The following is a 19,589-nucleotide window of genomic DNA, read 5'->3' on the forward strand; positions in this document are numbered from 1 at the left end:
ACACACATAATTACATATTATATTATAATAATGTTATTGCAGATTATATTACAATATACTCATATGGTTCTACTGTGAATTCCTTGAGAGTGGGATACACATTACAATTATCATTGTTCCCCATATTATTTGTCGAATCAAAACAACGAATGCATGATGAAAAATTAAAGAAACACATGAATGCTTCCATTCCAACTCAAAATTTAAAAATATTATTGCGAAAACAATATTGAAGGAAATGTCTTAAAATTCAGATATTTCTACCATGCACAACTGTTTTCATTTCTCTGCTTCACTTTCAGGATTTAGCTATGCTCATACAGCATATTTGTTTATGTAACAGGATGTTAAAAATAGGATTTGTCATCACTAGACTGGAGCAAAACGATAGGTGATGAATATTCGCACATTCCAAAGTGATATCACCTATGCAGTACTAGCATAGTGCTAGCATAGTGCTAACACCTATGCAGTGCTGGAAAAATTTTGTAACCTGAAGACCTAAACACACTGAAGGATATAAAGGGGTTGGAAATGAAGAATCTGGGAGAGATTTTTTTGGAGAAATTCATTTCCAGGGAGTCTTACTCCTTTTAGAGGTCTAAAAGTGCTGTTCTCAATGGAGAGCTTGATCTGTGCAACTGGCAACAGGGATGCAGGCAGGAAACGTGGCACACTGCTGTCTGAGCCATGCCTGGAGACTCAGAAGGCCAACTAGTTGCTCTGAAGGCCGGGAGGTGAGAGGTGCATCTATGGGAACACTTCATTCCTAGTGTTTGTCAGGATAAACGATGCAGGAGCGTGCCCTGCAGACTAGATGTGGGTCACAAGGGCAGAGAGGCAGCCTAGAGCAGTCAGTTAGAGGGCTTTCTGGTGGGAGGGAAGCGACTTCAGCTGACAGACTTTGGAGGCGTTTCATGTGTGGCGTGAAGGAGGACTGTGTTTGACACCTGCCAGAGAGGAGACCTTGCCAGGTTTAAGAGATCTTGACAAGGGATCCTCAGTGAAGCAGAATCCCTGACGAAAGCAGGAGAGCTGGAGAGTGGAGAAAGGGATCACGTGAATATCTTCCAAAACCAAAACAAAGTAGTAATCAGTTAAGTAGATCTTTCCAGGCTTTCTGCCTGAAGAGTCAGAAACTGCTCTTCATGAGTTTGGGGAAGACAGAGAGGCACAAAGTGGGGAAATGGAAATGACCAGGTCCCCTTTCCCACTGCAGGCTTCCAGCCTGAAGCGAGCCCCAGCTGGGGAGAGGAGAAGCTTTAAGCTCAGAGTTTTAGCTGCTACATGGAAACAGACTTTTTAATTATTGAAACATCAGTTTTATGACTCAATGTGAAAGAAGTGATTTTTATATCAAAGACTGATTCAGAGACTCATGACACCTGCCTATAATTTCATCCAAGGGGAAAGGAAAATCCTGCCCTCAAAAATAGGTATGAAAGGACAGTTGGGGGAAAAATAAAGTTGTTTTGTGATGGATCCTATGGAGTCCTGCTCTTTCAATAGATTGGTTACATTCAACTGTAATCAGAATGAGTGAACCATTTTATGCAACTAAAATTTCAAGTCTTTAATAAATTAGTACAAGTTGTAAAATATGATAAATACACAAAAGTTTTTGCAATTGTACACTAAAATATTAATTGCATAAACACTGTGATATTACACAGGGCTGAGGCCTATGGTTCTGTAGTTAGTGCATTAAACACCTCCAGGAAGGCCATTTGCATCATGGTTATTCTACAGTTGTCAGGCAGCAAGAGTCTTGAGGAAGGGACACTTTTCTAATATGAGGTATGATGCTATATGTTACATGTATGGTACCTTAAAGGAAATGATACTGTATATCCCAAGAAGTATTGACGCATGGTGTATTAACTAAGCAAATGCACAGACTATTAAAACGGTTATATTGTGATGATGGATGTTTTCACATTGAGTTTAAAAATAATCTCTCCAAAAGCAACTTGGTTTTTATTAAGCTGGGGGGAAAAGCATCTGTGTAACTGTTTATTTAATGGTTTAAAAGTTAAAATTCCAAATTTTATTTGTTTTTTTAACATGTCAGCCAAGAAAATACATATCTGTCATATCTGCTGTCTCATAAGTGTGCCAGAAATAAGCGTATTGGGTGAAATTGAATAGCACCAAAGACTGAATTTAACTGGAAGAGACTGTTTAAAATGGGAAGGCACTCAATTCTGTGAGAAACTCTAAGCTTTTTTTCTTATCCTATCCTACTATCTTATTCTATTATCAGGAACTTTGTCTCCCAATACATGTAAATCCTACATCTCTGATTGAAGATCTAAATCATTTCCTGTTTATATAGAAATAATTTCTTATATTAAAGCCTGCAAATTGTTTATTAAATACATGTGTTATTGCCTAACATTTTTTCTTTCTTGTAGTTTTACTATATATGTCTGGGAAGTAAAACTCCCACTTAATAGCCTATAAAGTCTGCTGATGTATCAGCAGTTGCCTTGACACTATTAGATGCAAGTAAGCCCTACCCTGACTATTAAATAGAATAGAATCTAAAAAATATAAGAGGAAGGAACACTTCCAAACTCATTTTATGAGGCCAGCATTACCCAAACCAGACAATGACACCAAAAGAAAAAAAAGTCACAGGCCAATATCCTTTATGAACACAGACGCAAAAATCCTCAACAAAATATTAGCAAACTGGAATTCAACAATACACTAAAAGGATCGCACACTATGAACACGTTGGATTTATTCCAGTGATGCAAGGATGGTTCAACATCCACAAATCAATGTGATACACCACATTAACAAAATGAAGGACAAAATTCATACTGATCTCAATAGATGCAGAAAAAGCATTTGGCAAAATGCAACATCCATTTATGATAAATAGAATTGGATAAGCTTATTCATTCTAATAAGTGCATTGACTCTATTCATTTTTCTTGTAGTTGAAATTAACATTGGTGTTCCTAGCATCTCTTTAAAATTTTAGTTTCTGAAAATTATTCCTTTTAACCTGAATGTTTTCCTTTGTGTTTATTTTAGAGGTTGGGGAGTGGAGAGTATATAAACAATGAAATAAAATCTACTCCCTTTTAACTATGCCCACATAAATACACAGGGGGATGGGAGTTAAGGGTGATAATTACTCACAGCATTCTTCCTCTGGACTTGGAGTTATTGATAATTGAGAAATACATACAATAGAGACATGGAGATCAGAGCGTCAGCATTACTATTAGTAAAGCTGAATGCAGCTTGGACCTGCCACCCCAGCTAAGTTTCCTGGTACTAGTATTCATGTCTAGACTTTGGACTTTCTCACCAAACAGAACCTTCCAGCTGCAAGGGACGTTACTCACTACTTCCCATCCTTAGATCTCTAATAGTAAGTTATGTAGAAGATGAGGTCAAACATGCACAGGACTTTGAATACATTAATTCTACCCACTCAGGAAACATGGACCAGTGGATGTTAGATTATTACCCCCATCATTTAGGATAAATCTAAATCCTCCTCCTGTGGAGAGGACGGAATAAGGGGAGAAAAGAGATACCAAAGGTTATACACTAGCAGAAGTATCATAGAAATATGAAAGCAGGGGCATACTTGTTAAAGAAAATGGGAATGTCAATCAACATCCTTGTTGGAACTACAGTCATTGATCAGTTGCAACCATAATTTGGCCCAAAATACAAGAATTTGGTAAAAATCAATGGAAGCATCCTATGAGCTTCAATTTGCTATACAGAATTTCCAGTAGATAACAGTGAGTATTTGGTTATTACAGTATTTGTAAGTACATATCCTTCATATCAGTAATATTTAGAGTAAACTTATGTACATATATATATATATACACACACACACACACTTTTTTTTTTCAGGGTCGATTGTTAAATACTTTTCAGCAAACTACTGGGTACTGTCCTTTTCCTTCATTTCCTTCCCTCTGCTGGGTCAGTTGGGTACTAAGCTCTTTGATTCTACTTTCTAAACATTTCTTGGAATTGTCCACTTCTTTCCATTCCTACTGCTGATGCTTAAGAGCCCTGTCTCTTATTTTACTAAGTTTCCTAATAGGTCTCTCAGTCTCCAGGCTTGCTTCCCTACAAGATTAATTCTTCACATGGTCACCAGAGTGATTTTCCTAAAATGAAAATGTAATCGTGTCATTCCTCTGCTTAACATTGTTCACTGGTTCCTCATTGATTTCAAGATAGTCTAAACCCTTTAACACAGCAGAAAAGAAAGTGCCTACTTATCCTCTGCTCCCTGCACTTCCAACCTCCGTGTCACAGTCTGGGCTGGGTGCCCTCTTTGAAGGTCTCTTTTATAGATATTATCATGCTGTATTGCTGTTGACTTTTTGTCTAATATTTTGTTATAAAAATTTTCAAACATACACAAAAGTTGACAGAATTATATAGCAAACCCACTACCCACCATGTAGATTCCACAATTAACATTTGATCTATAATATTTGACATATTTGCTATATCATAATATTCATCCATCTACCCATCCCTCTATGCATCTTCTGTTTATATAATGCATTTCAAAGTTGTAGACACCAGTATACTTGCTCCCAAACACTTCAGCATGATCTTATTAGCTAGAGTTGGATATTTGACTACTTAAAAATACTTTTGGTAAAATTTGTCATTGCCTTTTTCTTACCTATCTCTTCCACTAGGCAGAAGTGACTGTGTCATTTGTTTTCTACCCCCAAAAAAATAAGACACAGTATGCCTCACACATAGTAGGAACAAGGTTAACGTTTCTTAAATGAATACGTTTCAGATTTCATCAGATGTTAGTTTCTTGATTCATATATCAAGAAATTTTCTCACCCCTTTGATTCATCTTCTTATTCCCCTACCCAGAAAATTTGTAGACAGCAACTTTCATTCTACCTATTCAGCATCATAGGGAATTAAGAATTTTAATCTGTTAAAGATAGTAGACAAACTCTCTCATGGTGTCTTTCTATAAAGCCCCACAAGGTGGTGCCCAAATATCTTTTTTTCAAACAGTAGTCCCTCAAGACCCATCGTCAGTCCTCACTAATTTCTGTTAGTATTTGGCATTTCTGAATTTGGTTAATTAGCGTAATGGAATATTATACATATAAATATAAGTAAGAAAAATTACTTACATAAATAAAATTATACATGTGTATTTCCGAATCTATGGCTCTGGATATAAACGATGAATAATGATATTAAGTACCTTATATTTGTGTGAGTTGTATATCATTAAAATGTTTTTCACATCCAAAATAGTAAAATATGAATTCATCTCAAGTCCTATTTACCGTAAACTTTGTCCATGAAAAATTTACCCTTAGTACAGAATTTAAAAGGACAGAGGAAGAAACAAACTATTGTATAGGAGGAACTATGTAATTTAGATGTAACTCAAAAAATGATGACTCTGTTACCTCAACTGGGGACAATGTTGTGTGAACCAGAGCTGTAAAGGGTTGACATAATTATAATAAGTTACTTAATGTTCTTAAAACACTTTAGTTCCAGGAATTTGATTGATTTATTTAAAAAACTTTCCTTGTTGAATATTCTTATTAAATCCCAAATGGACTGACCAGAAAACTCAAATGGATGTTGAGTTTCTGCAACTTTTTATTCATGCAAATGATGATATTTAACCATATTACTAGCTGTATTTTGATCAGGTATCAATACCATGCACAGTAACCACAGTTTACTCAAATCAGTGTAACAACAATCCCAGGCTACTCTGGCAAAACTGCCCAAACCTAGAGGAGAAAGTTCTTCAACTCGGGGCTCTCATAAATGGTGTTCATTGCCTTTGATGGCCCAGGCATTAAGATTTACACAGTGAGAGATGAGACTCATTATGTGCTGGAATTTAGCCCATGATAATTTGTCTTGAGCCATTTGCTACTAAGGGAAAATTCCTATTTTTCAAACATAAATTGTTGGCCATATAACAGGCTCCTTTTTCTCCTGCTCTGGCACAAGCCTGGATGGTACAAAGGCCTAGAAACCTCCTGGGGTATTTAGGGATAATGAAAGATGACCAGCTGATGTACAAAGATCTAAACTTTGTTCCCTCACTATCTCACAGGATGATCTTTGGGTGGGTCTCAACACCTGCCTTCTATTTTATCACCTGTGAAGTGGAAGAATCAAACAAAAGTGGTCTCTAAGTTTCCTTCCAGTTCTGAGATTTGATGCTATTATTCGTCCCCAATAAAAGAAAAGTCTAAATACCATCTAGTGGGGAATGGAAGAATTCACCAAGATACAATACAACACTTTCTAATACCTGAAAATAAAATCAACTAAATGAAAAATAGAAAATATTTTCCCCATTAAAAGCAGAGTTTGGTCAAGGCTTAATAAATAGATCAGGGGTCCCCAACCCCTGGGCCACACAGCAGGAGGTGAGTGGCGGTCAAGCGAGCGAAGCTTCATCTGCCGCTCCCCGTCGCTCCCCATCGCTCCCCATCTCTCACATTATAGGCTGAACCATCCTCCCCCACCACTGCCCCATGGAAAATTCGTCTTCCACGAAACCTGTCCCTGGTGCCAAAAGGGTTGGGGACCGCTGAAATAGACCCTATCGTTTATTTTTGGGTGGATTCTGCATGAAAATGTTAAGACTTCTTTATTCACTGAAGGGAATAATTTTTTTAAAAGTTGGGCAGTCAAACTTATGATAGAGCAAGACCTGTCTACTTTCAGATATTTCTTAGAAAGGAAAATTGTAAAGATTTCCAGATAGCACCCTGATTTTTTGTCATAAAAAATCTGCTCTTAGTAAAGAATAAACAACACAGAAAGAGAAAATATAAATATTGAAGGAAAATTTTAGAGAAAGATTTTAATTGTCATAAGATTGGTACAATTGGGGAGACTTCCCCTGTGGTCCAGTGGTAAAGAATCTGCCTTACAATGCAGGGGATGTGGGTTCAATCCCTGGTCAGGGAACTAAGATCCCACACACCGCAGGGCAACTAAGCCCGTGTGCCACAACTACTGAGCTCGGCGCCTCAATGAGAGCCCGTGTGCCGCAAACTACAGAGCCTGCGCGCCACAACTAGAGAGAGAAAATCCGCACGCCACAACTAGAGAGAAGCCCTCGCCGCAGTGAAAGATCCCGCATGCCCCAACAAGGCTCCCGCATGCCGCAACTAAGACCTGATACAGCCAAAAATAAATTAAATAAATAAATAAATCTTTAAAAAAAAAAAAAGATTGGTGCAATGGGAGTTTATGCCATCACTGGGAATTTATGCTGTCACTGTGGTCTAGGGCACTATGTGTTGCATAAGTGACTCAACTATTCAGGCAGGGGACCAAATGATAAATAATAAAGCAACATATATCAGAGAGTAAATAATACAAAAAAATTGTGTAGAGGGAATGTGGAAGAGTCAACTTAATCAGAATTTGGTGAGGGGAGGGGTAATGGAGTCATGCTGTACCAGAATTAAGGGATGCCACATTTCCTACATTTTATTACCAAGGATAATTTTCAGGGAGATCAGCTCGGTGCTTTGTGTCCACCTAGAGGGATGGGATAGGGAGGGTGGGAGGGAGGCACAAGAGGGAGGAGATATGGAGATATATGTATACGTATAGCTGATTCACTTTGTTATACAGCAGAAACTAACACACCATTGTAGAGCAATTATAGTCCAATAAAGATGTTAAAAAAAAGGATAATTTTCATTTCCTTGCTGTTGAATGCTTTTAATCCTTCCCTTAGTTAATAAATAGGATCAATACCATTTTGGTGTTTTTCTAATTTACTGTGAATGACATGAGAGAATTCCTGTCATGCTTTTGGAACCAAGAAGGATAATGGATCACAGAAAGTTCAGAGCTTTGGGGCAAGTGTTAGAAATTCTATCAACATTTTATACTGAAAAAAATAGAGGGGGACCTCCAAGGACAAACTTCTCCAAATTGGGTAAAAAGGACATTGACTTCTCCCTTCTCAGTTGGAAATGTTCTTTTCTACTCTGGGTGAGCAGTATGGGAGGTAGAAATTGGGAGAAGATTGTGAAACATTAAATTATACCTTGGTCTTGGTATAATTAACCAATGTCTCATATGTAACTATGAGACAAGTTTGTGCTTTTGTGTTTCTATAACCTCAGGCAGAGAACACCTTCCAATATATACAAGTCATGCCAGATTTTGGTTCCTTTTAAATGATCCTAGGACCCCAAAATACCATCACTGTTGAAATGGAGACCTTGGCACTGGTACCAAAATAAAGCCAACATAGATTCTATATGGTTGAGAATTTTTTAAAAGTTGAAAAAAGATTTCCTGTTTAGCAGTGCTTTGAAGGAGAGCAGTCTGCTGTATCTGGGATCTCAGGTGATCGATGAACACTAAAAAAATTACTTCTAATTATCATTCTACTTACTCTAGGCCACCCACAGCAGGGATAGCAAAAATAGGGTGTTTTTCTGTAAAGACTTTGCTACAGAACAACTGTCAGAAAAGCCTGGACTCCAAGTTGCCTTTTTCCAGTCATCACTGTTATCTATGCTCTTTTATTTGGTCTGCGTGTGTAGCAGTTCAAGACCATCCTTAAAGTTAAGATTGCAGCCTTCAGCCATGGCGCATTGTTTCTCTGGGTGCAAACCTAATTGTTTTTTTGTTTTGTGTTTTTTGGTTTTTTTGTGGTACGCAGGCCTCTCACTGTCGTGGCCTCTCCCGTTGCGGAGCACAGGCTCCAGACGCGCAGGCGCAGCGGCCATGGCTCACGGGCCCAGCCGCTCCGCGGCATGTGGGATCTTCCCGGACCGGGGCACGAACCCGTGTCCCCTGCATCGGCAGGCGGACTCTCAACCACTGCGCCACCAGGGAAGCCCAATCTAATTGTTTTACATACATTGACAGAACAGAAGATTTTCTTTTGAGTCATCTACCCAATCAACTCAGTGCTGAGTGCCACACCGCGTGAGAGCTGGCAAATCTTAGGTTTGGGTCACCCTATCTGGCTTTGGGGTACAGAGGGGAATGAATAAGTAGGCAGGATTCTGACCCCTCACCTATTTCAGTCAGAACAGTTCTAAAGCAGGAGGGCTTTAGTCCATTTCTTGCCTCCAGACTCACCTGTTTGCATCTTTGAGGTACTGTTTTTCTGTAATTTGTTAATCTACCCCAGGAAAAAGAGTTGATCTTCTGAAAAATTGCCACTTCCTTGTCCCATGATTCTCTCCTCACAAAAGTGAAAGGTGTGGCTAACATCCAGAGGCTATTTAGGATATATATGTGGTTGCTTCCTGAGAAATTACATTGTTGCTTCTGCGATATATACACTATTTCTATTTTTCTATTACCAAAGCCCCACAAAACTCCCTTAGTTCCTCAAAACCTGCTGTGTGGTGAGGAGACAATGAAGACATTCACATTCACATGGATGCCTAATTTAATGCTGCAACTGTTGTTACAATTGAGCCTCTGTGATCAGATAGACCTGAGTTAAGATCCCATTCAGGCATTCTCTAGCATTAGTATGACAGTGGGCAAGTTACTGAACTCGTCCCTGCCTCAGCATCCTTATCTGTAAAACACGAATTCTTGCAGCACTTACTATAAGTAGATGGTTTGCTTTTGGAGGGTTAAATCCCATAATGTGTGTGAAGCAGTTAGCACAGTGCCTAGCACCTGGTAAAGAGTTCATGAAATGGAAGCTATTATTGTCACAATAATCAGAGCCATAAATGTTAAAATGTCTAAGAAAGCTGATTCTAGATAATTGTAACATGAACATTTACATGCTTTCTCTGATCGTCTTGCGATTCTTTACCCTTGAGGCAGTCTGTAGCGAAGCCTGCTGCTAGTTGCATTAAGTGTTGCACAAACACTGACTTAATATGGGCTGTAATCACAGGTAGAAAATAGGAAGAAAGAGAATGGAATCACTACAGTGACCACATTTCCTGGACGGAGACCTCAGAATATTGAGGTCCTCCCTCTCATGTTACAGTTTGATAGGATCTTGATAAATAATTAAATTCACTCCCTCATTTCATAAGTGGGAAACTGAGGTCCCCATGTTAGAGACAGAACCAGGACTAAATTCAGATCACTCTTCCACTATATATTCTATACATTTTATTATGAAAAATTTCAAAAATCACAAATGTAGAAAGACTAGAATCATGAACTTTTATATACTTATTGCCCAGCTTCAATAATTATCAACCCATTAACTCTCTTGAAAAACCAGGTTTGCATCTGAGTCTGGTATGACTTACCCTCTTTCACAGAGATCTTCAGAAACAGTATCTTACAGAGCAACCCCCAGGCAAAAGAACAGAAAGAGGACATGGCATGAGAAACAAAGGCAGGCTGTAAACAAATGCCTAAAATGTAGAAAGTCTGCCCATTTTTACAGCAGCCCGGAAAACACAGACTTGTTATGAAAGGACACTGTTCCTTTAAATTACTTACTGATTCCATCCAGATCTTGCACCCTGGTCAAATGCCTGACCACTCTTGCTTTAATTTAATCAAAAAACATGAGTAGAAGATTACAAAAGATCCAAACACAAAGACAATTTTTATTTCCCACGGAACAGAACAATATCAAATAACCAACTCCATCCCCAACAATGGTCCTTGCTGTTGGCATTTGCTTAACCAGTCTTTAATTCCTGTTTGGTAAACTTTATAAGGTAAGACGTAACCATTTTGTTTTAATCACTTGAAATAAGATAGGACATCTAGGAACTGTGGAAGACTAAATGGTTTACATACTTATGATGTGAAGAAAGCTTATCAAACTTTTTTATCCTCTGCTACTACTTTAAGTGCATTATCAGGGAAATATGAATAATTGTTAAAATGTAGAAATTTAAATTTTATTTTAAAGTTATTTTTATTTTTATTTTTTCCAGTCTGGCTCAGTACTTTATTTATTTATTTATTTTTTTGGATTTTTTTATTTTTTTATTTTTTGCTTTATAACAAATTTAATCAGTTATACATATACATATGTTCCCATATCCCCTCCCTTTTTGCATCTCCCTCCCACCCTCCCTATCCCAACCCTCCAGGCGGTCACAAAGCACCGAGCTGATCTCCCTGTGCTATGCGGCTGCTTCCCACTAGCTATCTACCTTACGTTTGGTAGTGTATATATGTCCATGCCGCTCTTTCACTTTGTCACAGCTTACCCTTCCCCCTCCCCATATCCTCAAGTCCATTCTCTAGTAGGTCTGTGTCTTTATTCCTGTCTTACTCCTATGTTCTTCATGACATTTTTTTTTCTTAAATTCCATATATATGTGTCAGCATACAGTATTTGTCTTTCTCTTTCTGACTTACTTCACTCTGTATGACAGACTCTAGGTCCATCCACCTCATTACAAATAGTTCAATTTCATTTCTTTTTATGGCTGAGTAATATTCCATTGTATATATGTGCCACATCTTCTTTACCCATTCATCCGATGATGGACACTTAGGTTGTTTCCATCTCCGGGCTATTGTAAATAGGGATGCTATGAACATTTTGGTACATGTCTCTTTTTGAATTATGGTTTTCTCAGGGTATATGCCCAGTAGTGGGATTGCTGGGTCATATGGTAGTTCTATTTGTAGTTTTTTAAGGAACCTCCATACCGTTCTCCATAGTGGCTGTACCAATTCACATTCCCACCAGCAGTGCAAGAGGGTTCCCTTTTTTCCACACCCTCTCCAGCATTTATTGTTTCTAGATTTTTTGATGATGGCCATTCTGACTGGTGTGAGATGATATCTCATTGTAGTTTTGATTTGCATTTCTCTAATGAGTAAAGATGTTGAGCATCCTTTCATGTGTTTGTTGGCAGTCTGTATATCTTCTGTGGAGAAATGTCTATTTAGGTCTTCTGCCCATTTTTGGATTGGGTTGTTTGTTTTTTTGTTATTGAGCTGCATGAGCTGCTTATAAATTTTGGAGATTAATCCTTTGTCAGTTGCTTCATTTGCAAATATTTTCTCCCATTCTGAGGGTTGTCTTTTGGTCTTGTTTATGGTTTCCTTTGCTGTGCAAAAGCTTTGAAGTTTCATTAGGTCCCATGTGTTTATTTTTGTCTTTATTTCCATTTCTCTAGGAGGTGGGTCAAAAAGGATCTTGCTGTGATTTATGTCATAGAGTGTTCTGCCTATGTTTTCCTCTAAGAGTTTGATAGTGTCTGGCCTTACATTTAGGTCTTTAATCCATTTTGAGCTTATTTTTGTGTATGGTGTTAGGGAGTGATCTAATCTCATACTTTTACATGTCCCTGTCCAGTTTTCCCAACACCACTTATTGAAGAGACTGTCCTTTCTCCACTGTACATTCCTGCCTCCTTTATCAAAGATAAGGTGACCATATGTCCGTGGGTTTATCTCTGGGCTTTCTATCCTATTCCATTGATCTATCTTTCTGTTTTTGTGCCAGTACCATACTGTCTTGATTACTGCAGCTTTGTAGTATAGTCTGAAGTCAGGGAGCCTGATTCCTCCAGCTCCATTTTTCGTTCTCAAGACTGCTTTGGCTATTCGGGGTCTTTTGTGTTTCCATACAAATTGTGAAATTTTTTGTTCTAGTTCTGTGAAAAATGCCAGTGGTAGTTTGATAGGGATTGCATTGAATCTGTAGATTGCTTTGGGTAGTAGAGTCATTTTCACAATGTTGATTCTTCCAATCCAAGAACATGGTACATCTCTCCATCTATTTGTATCATCTTTAATTTCTTTCATCAGTGTCTTATAATTTTCTGCATACAGGTCTTTTGTCTCCTTAGGTAGGTTTATTCCTAGATATTTTATTCTTTTTGTTGCAATGATAAATGGGAGTGTTTCCTTGATTTCACTTTCAGATTTTTCATCATTAGTATATAGGAATGCCAGAGATTTCTGTGCATTAATTTTGTATCCTGCAACTTTACCAAATTCATTGATTAGCTCTAGTAGTTTTCTGGTAGCATCTTTAGGATTCTCTATGTATAGTATCATGTCATCTGCAAACAGTGACAGCTTTACTTCTTCTTTTCCGATTTGGATTCCTTTTATTTCCTTTTCTTCTCTGATTGCTGTGGCTAAAACTTCCAAAACTATGTTGAATAAGAGTGGTGAGAGTGGGCAACCGTGTCTTGTTCCTGATCTTAGTGGAAATGGTTTCAGTTTTTCACCATTGAGGACGATGCTGCCTGTGGGTTTGTCATATATGGCCTTTATTATGTTGAGGAAAGTTCCCTCTATGCCTACTTTCTGGAGGGTTTTTATCATAAATGGGTGTTGAATTTTGTCGAAAGCTTTCTCTGCATCTATTGAGATGATCATATGGTTTTTCTCCTTCAACTTGTTAATATGGTGTATCACGTTGATTGATTTGCGTATATTGAAGAATCCTTGCATTCCTGGAATAAACCCCACTTGATCATGGTGTATGATCCTTTTAATGTGCTGTTGGATTCTGTTTGCTAGTATTTTGTTGAGGATTTTTGCATCTATGTTCATCAGTGATATTGGCCTGTAGTTTTCTTTCTTTGTGACATCCTTGTCTGGTTTTGGTATCAAGGTGATGGTGGCCTCGTAGAATGAGTTTGGGAGTGTTCCTCCCTCTGCTATATTTTGGAAGAGTTTGAGAAGGATAGGTGTTAGCTCTTCTCTAAATGCTTGATAGAATTCGCCTGTGAAGCCATCTGGTCCTGGGCTTTTGTTTGTTGGAAGATTTTTTATCACAGTTTCAATTTCAGTGCTTGTGATTGGTCTGTTCATATGTTCTATTTCTTCCTGATTCAGTCTTGGCAGGTTGTGCATTTCTAAGAATTTGTCCATTTCTTCCAGGTTGTCCATTTTATTGGCATAATCGATGCTTGATTCATCTTTAGTTCTTCTAGGTCCTTGTTAACTGTTTCTTGCATTTTGTCTATTCTATTTCCAAGATTTTGGATCTGGGAAATAGAATCTTGGATCATCTTTACCATCATTATTCTGAATTCTTTTTCAGGTAGACTGCCTATTACCTCTTCATTTGTTAGGTTTGGTGGGTTTTTATCTTGCTCCTTCTCCTGCTGTGTGTTTTTCTGTCTTCTCATTTTGCTTATGTTACTGTGTTTGGGGTCTCCTTTTTGCAGGCTGCAGGTTCGTAGTTCCTGTTGTTTTTGGTGTCTGTCCCCAGTGGCTAAGGTTGGTTTAGTGGGTTGTGTAGGCTTCCTGGTGGAGGGGACTAGTGCCTGTGTTCTGGTGGATGAGGCTGGATCTTGTCTTTCTGGTGGGCAGGTCCACGTCTGGTGGTGTGTTTTGGTGTGTTTGTGGACTTTTTATGATTTTAGGCAGCCTCTCTGCTAATGGGTGGCGTTGTGTTCCTGTCTTGCTAGTTGTTTGGCATAGGGTTTCCAGCACTGTAGCTTGCTGGTCGTTGAGTGAAGCTGGGTGCTGGTGTTGAGATGGAGATCTTTGGAAGATTTTCGCCGTTTGATATTATGTGGAGCTGGGAGGTGTCTTGTGGACCCGTGTCCTGAAGTTGGCTCTCCCACCTCAGAGGCACAGCACTGACTCCTGGCTCCTCAATTTGGGATGATTTGTTGTCTATTCATGTATTCCACAGATGCAGGGTACATCAAGTTGATTGTGGAGCTTTAATCCGCTGCTTCTGAGGCTGCTGGGAGAGGTTTCCCTTTCTCTTCTTTGTTCTCACAGCTCCTGGGTCTCAGCTTTGGATTTGGCCCCGCCTCTGCGTGTAGGTCGCCGGAGGGCGTCTATTCTTCGCTCAGACAGGAAAGGGTTAAAGGAGCAGCCTCTTCGGGAACTCTGGCTCTCTCAGGCCGGGCGGGAGGGAGGGGCACGGAGTGCGGGGCGAGCCTGCAGCGGCAGAGGTCGGCGTGACGTTGCACCAGCCCGAGGCGCGCCGCGCGTTCTCCCAGGGAAGCCGCCCCTGGATCCCGGGGCCCCGGCAGTGGCGGGCTGCACAGTCTCCCGGAAGGGCGGTGTGGACAGTGACCTGCGCTCGCACACAGGCTTCGAATGGAGGCGGCAGCAGCAGCCCCAGCGTCCCACGCCCGTCACTGGGCTCCGCGCTTTCAGTCGTGACTCGCGCCTGTCTGTGGAGCCCCTTTAAGCAGCGCTCTTAATCCCCTCTCCTCGCGCACCAGGAAACCAAGAGGGAAGAAAAAGTCTCTTGCCTCTTCGGCAGCTCCAGAGTTTTCCCGGACTCCCTCCCGGCTAGCTGTGGCACATTAGCCCCCTTCAGGCTGAGTTCTCGCCGCCAGCCCCAGTCCTGTCCCTGCGCTCTGACCGAAGCCCGAGCCTCAGCTTCCAGCGCCGCCCGCCCTGGCGGGCGAGCAGACAAGCCTCTCGGGCTGGTGAGTGCCGCTCGGCACCGATCCTTTGTGCGGAAATCTCTCCGCTTTGCCCTACCCAGGTATGTGGGGAGTTTCTTGCCTTTTGGGAGGTCTGGGGTCTTCTGCCAGCGTTCAGTAGGTGTTCTGTAGGAGTTGTTCCACGTGTAGCTGTATTTCTGGTGTATCCGTGGGGAGGAAGGTGATCTCCGCGTCTTACTCTTCCGCCATCTTACCCGGAAGTCTCTTTAAAGTTATTTTAAAATTGATTTTTAATTTACAGCTTACTACATAGAATTTCAATTATGTTAATACCTTTTGGGACATCTTTTTCTTAATTTGGAACAAGTTTTTATAGTTTAGTATTAACTACAGAATTCTTTATAACATGGTAAGTTTATCAATTTGAATAGAGTATTCGATCATGTTATTTTCATGGCGAAACAAATGAGATGCAAACACTGTGAATAAAATTAGTAAACTCTGCTGAAAGATAATTGTACTTCTGAAAAGTCGTAAAGTCTCTTGGATTTATTGATCCTGATATTTACCCCAAATAAATTTTAGGCAAAAAAGCCAAAACTATGGCATTTGGTTAAAGATGATCATTGTTTCTACATTTATAAAATGTAACCTATAGTAAGCATAGAGGTTTATATTTCTTTTATTTAACTAATGGCATTTTCCCCCGAAACCTATTTTGCTTGTATGTGACATGTAAATGAGAGAAAGGTGAGAACTATGAAAAACTGAGGTGAAATAAAACATGGCAAAAGTGATCAGAAATGGGTGGGCTCTTTAGGTACTAAACTAATAAAGAAGAAAGAGATTTCAAGGAAGTATTAGAACTAAAAAAGTGGAGAAAGTTGTAAGGGTGTCCTCTGGCTAATATCAGAAAACAGAAAGAAATAGTATGACTTTGGTTTGGGAGAACTAGATAAAAAATGTCAGAGCAAAGAGTAATAAAATATGAGATATTGTGATTATTGCTAATGAATCAGTTGTATTAGGGAACATTGTATATACAAGGCTTCGGGTATTAATTCATAATTATATGCCAACAAACTAAATGAGCAAATGCTTAGTTCTGGGAAAGATGTGTTTATTTGAAGCCAGCATTTCCGAAGCCCAAAATGAGGCCTGCAAATGAGAAAAATGTAGTTTTCATCTCAGGCTCCTATATGGGAATCCCCTTCCTTATGTTTTTGAAGAGCTGTCTTGCTCTACAAGCTTGTAAAACCTCTCTTGTTCTCAATGAAATTAAATTTTCCATCTCTTATTTCCAGAACTTCTGAGAACTTCCTTACATACAGGGTCAAAAAAAGAGAGATGGCATATGTAATACTACGGACATGATATTACACCTTTTTCCCCTCTGAAAATGCAATAGCAGCTGTGTTTTGCTACATAGCCTTATCCTTATACTAATCTTCAGTGTTAAACTTATACAGCCCTCTGTATTCTTCTCCTTGGTTAGCAAGGGATTACTTGGAGAGACATATCCTCGTTGTGTTCTACTTCCTCAGCACACTTCTTCTTCTTCTTCTTTTTTTAATACGCAGCTATCTCCACATCTTAGCATACCTGGTCTGAAGAGCAGTTGCCATTTGGTCAATTACACTTGAGGCACTTGCCAAGAGAGATGCTTGGCCATAGTGATACAAAGTCAGCTTAATAAAATTCCTGCTAGTTGATGCTATTCGAGGAGCAGACAATGGCATGGAGCCATCTACTGGTCCATCCCCAACCCAACAGCTTTGCTTCTCATTGGGGCTTCTCCATCTGGCATGTATGAAAGAAGTCAGTCACCCATCTCATTCCTCACTGCCTTTGCATATATTTCCACCCCCTATTCAGAGTCTGGAAAAATCATGCTATTTCCCAAGTTACCATTCCATGAAGGAAAGGTGCCAAAGAAGGAAACTGTTATTCCTTTTCCAGAACTTCTGAAGTCAATATACTTTAAACAGGCAAGCATTTTCAAACCATGCAGAACATTGGTTCAAAATAAGCTTTCTTGTTCCCATTCTAGGGTATACTGAGCTAGCCACACAGGAGTCTGCTCTTGCCAGGGAAGCCCGTGGGTTTAAAAGGCATTTGGTACATAGTTGGGCATACTGAGTGCTAAAGTTTGCTGAAGATTCAAATACAGGATTAGATTTTAAATTGTTAATCTACCCAGAAAAATAGTTTCACAGGGATGTTCAGAGGGGATTGCTTTCTGATTTCAAGTTCTCTTTCTGCGCAGTAGTTCTTCCAGCTAACACTTAGAAAATTAGTTTTGCTCTCATAATTTTTTTTTTTTTGGCCTGGTTTTATTTTTTATTTAAAAAAATTTAAACATCTTTATTGGAGTATAATTGCTTTACAATGGTGTGTTAGTTTCTCCTTTATAACAAAGTGAATCAGCTATACATATACATACATCCCTGTATCTCCTCCCTCTTACGTCTCCCTCCCACCCTCCCTATCCCACCCCTCTAGTTGGTCACAAAGCACCGAGCTGATCTCCTTATGCTATGTGGCTGCTTCCCACTAGCTCTCTATTTTACGTTTGGTAGTGTATATATGTCCATGCCACTCTCTCACTTTGTCCCAGCTTACCCTTCCCCCTCCCCGTGTCCTCAAATCCATTCTCTAGTAGGTCTGTGTCTTTATTCCCGTCTTGCCCCTAGGTTCTTCATGACCGTTTTTTGGTTTTTTTTAGATTCCATATATATGTGTTAGCATACAGTATTTATTTTTCTCTTTCTGACTTACTTCACTCTGTTCTCATACTCTTTTGATTGACTGGATATGCAGCTGTAGTACAGCTTGGAACTCTGGTGGAGTTGAAGTTAACAAAGTAAACACAGAAAATGGAGTTCTATGAAAACAGAAGGGCAATTCAGTTTTTGACTTGACCTCTGAACTCATTGAAATTGTGCATGTAATATTAAGACAGAAATGGTGGTGGTTCTCTACAACCCTGTAAAAATATTGGCATGGGCAGGAATTAGTTACAATGAAAACGAATGAAATACCCGTGCAGCAATCTGATACTACCTTGGAGAAGGTGGAAAAGTCAAACAGACCCTGTGATCGAACCACAGTCATCATATAGAGTGGGACTGAAATATTTTTAAATGGCTGTGTGCCTCCTGCTCCCCATAATATAATGGGAAATTCAGACTACTTGGGTGTAATTCTTTGAATATACAAAAATATTCATTAATAGATGTTTGGTTATGTTGCCGTGATCTATTTGGATTAGAAACTTTAAAAATCTCAATGTGGACAATTTTTTATAAATATGAATGAAAACCCTTTTCTCTTGCCACATGCCAGTTTTCAATACCACTGGCTTGAAATTAAAAATGACAAACTCTATATTTTATTAAAGTATTTATAACTGATTTTTCTACTAAAGGTGATACACGACAGATAATTTTCACCATCTACCATAATGTGGAACAGACATTTTGTCTGGTATCTCCTGCTTTTGCCAGCTTTTATGAGTCAAGCAATATATGGACAAAGAAAGAAAGGATCAAAGTCCAATTTACTTGCAAGGAAAAGTCTCCAGGGTAAAAAAGTGTTTTGTTCTGTCTTTATTAGTTTTAGCCTCTTAAAACTCCAATATGAATTTTTTCAAATAGTATCTGATGTAAATAGCAAACCACATATTTAGGTATATATGTGATATTCTATTTTGATATGATAATAATGCACCTTACAAACTTATAGAGCATACTTATAAAAACATCAGAATTTCTAGAGCACTTGTACATTTATTATCTCATTTGAGCTTCACAGTAGCCTTGTTAAAATGGGCATGACAGAGATTGCCACTCTCATAGATAAAGAAACTGAGGCCCAGAGAGGTGAAGTGGCACACTCAAGGCCACAGGCAAATTAATTAGTAAGTCACAGAGCTAGGATTCAAACTTAAGTTCTCCCTGTTAGGTTTCTTTGTCCCTTACCACTGCTACAATGTGATGTGTAGTCATTTTCTCCCTTGATTTCAAAAAAGTTAAAAAAAAAACAAACTGCACCAAAACAAGATGGGGCCTCACCAATATGATACAGTTTGAGAATTAGGCAGAGTATTATTTACTTCTAGACAACTTTGGCTAGTGTTTGTTGAATTTTTAAACTATAATGTACTTTCTTTCCCTCTCACTTTAAGCAAGTTTTACTTTGGGAAGATGCTCGGAATATATGGTATTTTGTTTGCTTTCGATTTGCACAATTTTACAAGAGGAAAAGAATTTGTAGACTTAG

The 19,589-nt window shown here is 39.1% G+C and overlaps 1 protein-coding gene across 1 annotated transcript in view; it reads left to right on the forward strand.

Annotated features, from left to right (window-relative positions):
* Positions 1-18,771: 18,771 nt before the first annotated feature.
* COL28A1 (collagen type XXVIII alpha 1 chain) overlaps positions 18,772-19,589 on the forward strand; it is a gene marked incomplete at both ends in the record, with an annotated part of 144,417 nt that continues 143,599 nt past the window's right edge. Inside the window, 1 exon segment of the mRNA XM_079711823.1 lies at positions 18,772-18,892. Within this exon segment, the coding sequence (XP_079567949.1) occupies positions 18,772-18,892 (121 nt within the window).

This window comes from Hyperoodon ampullatus (genome assembly GCF_949752795.1).
Source record: "Hyperoodon ampullatus genome assembly, chromosome: 9".
Taxonomy (NCBI): Eukaryota; Metazoa; Chordata; class Mammalia; order Artiodactyla; family Ziphiidae; genus Hyperoodon; species Hyperoodon ampullatus.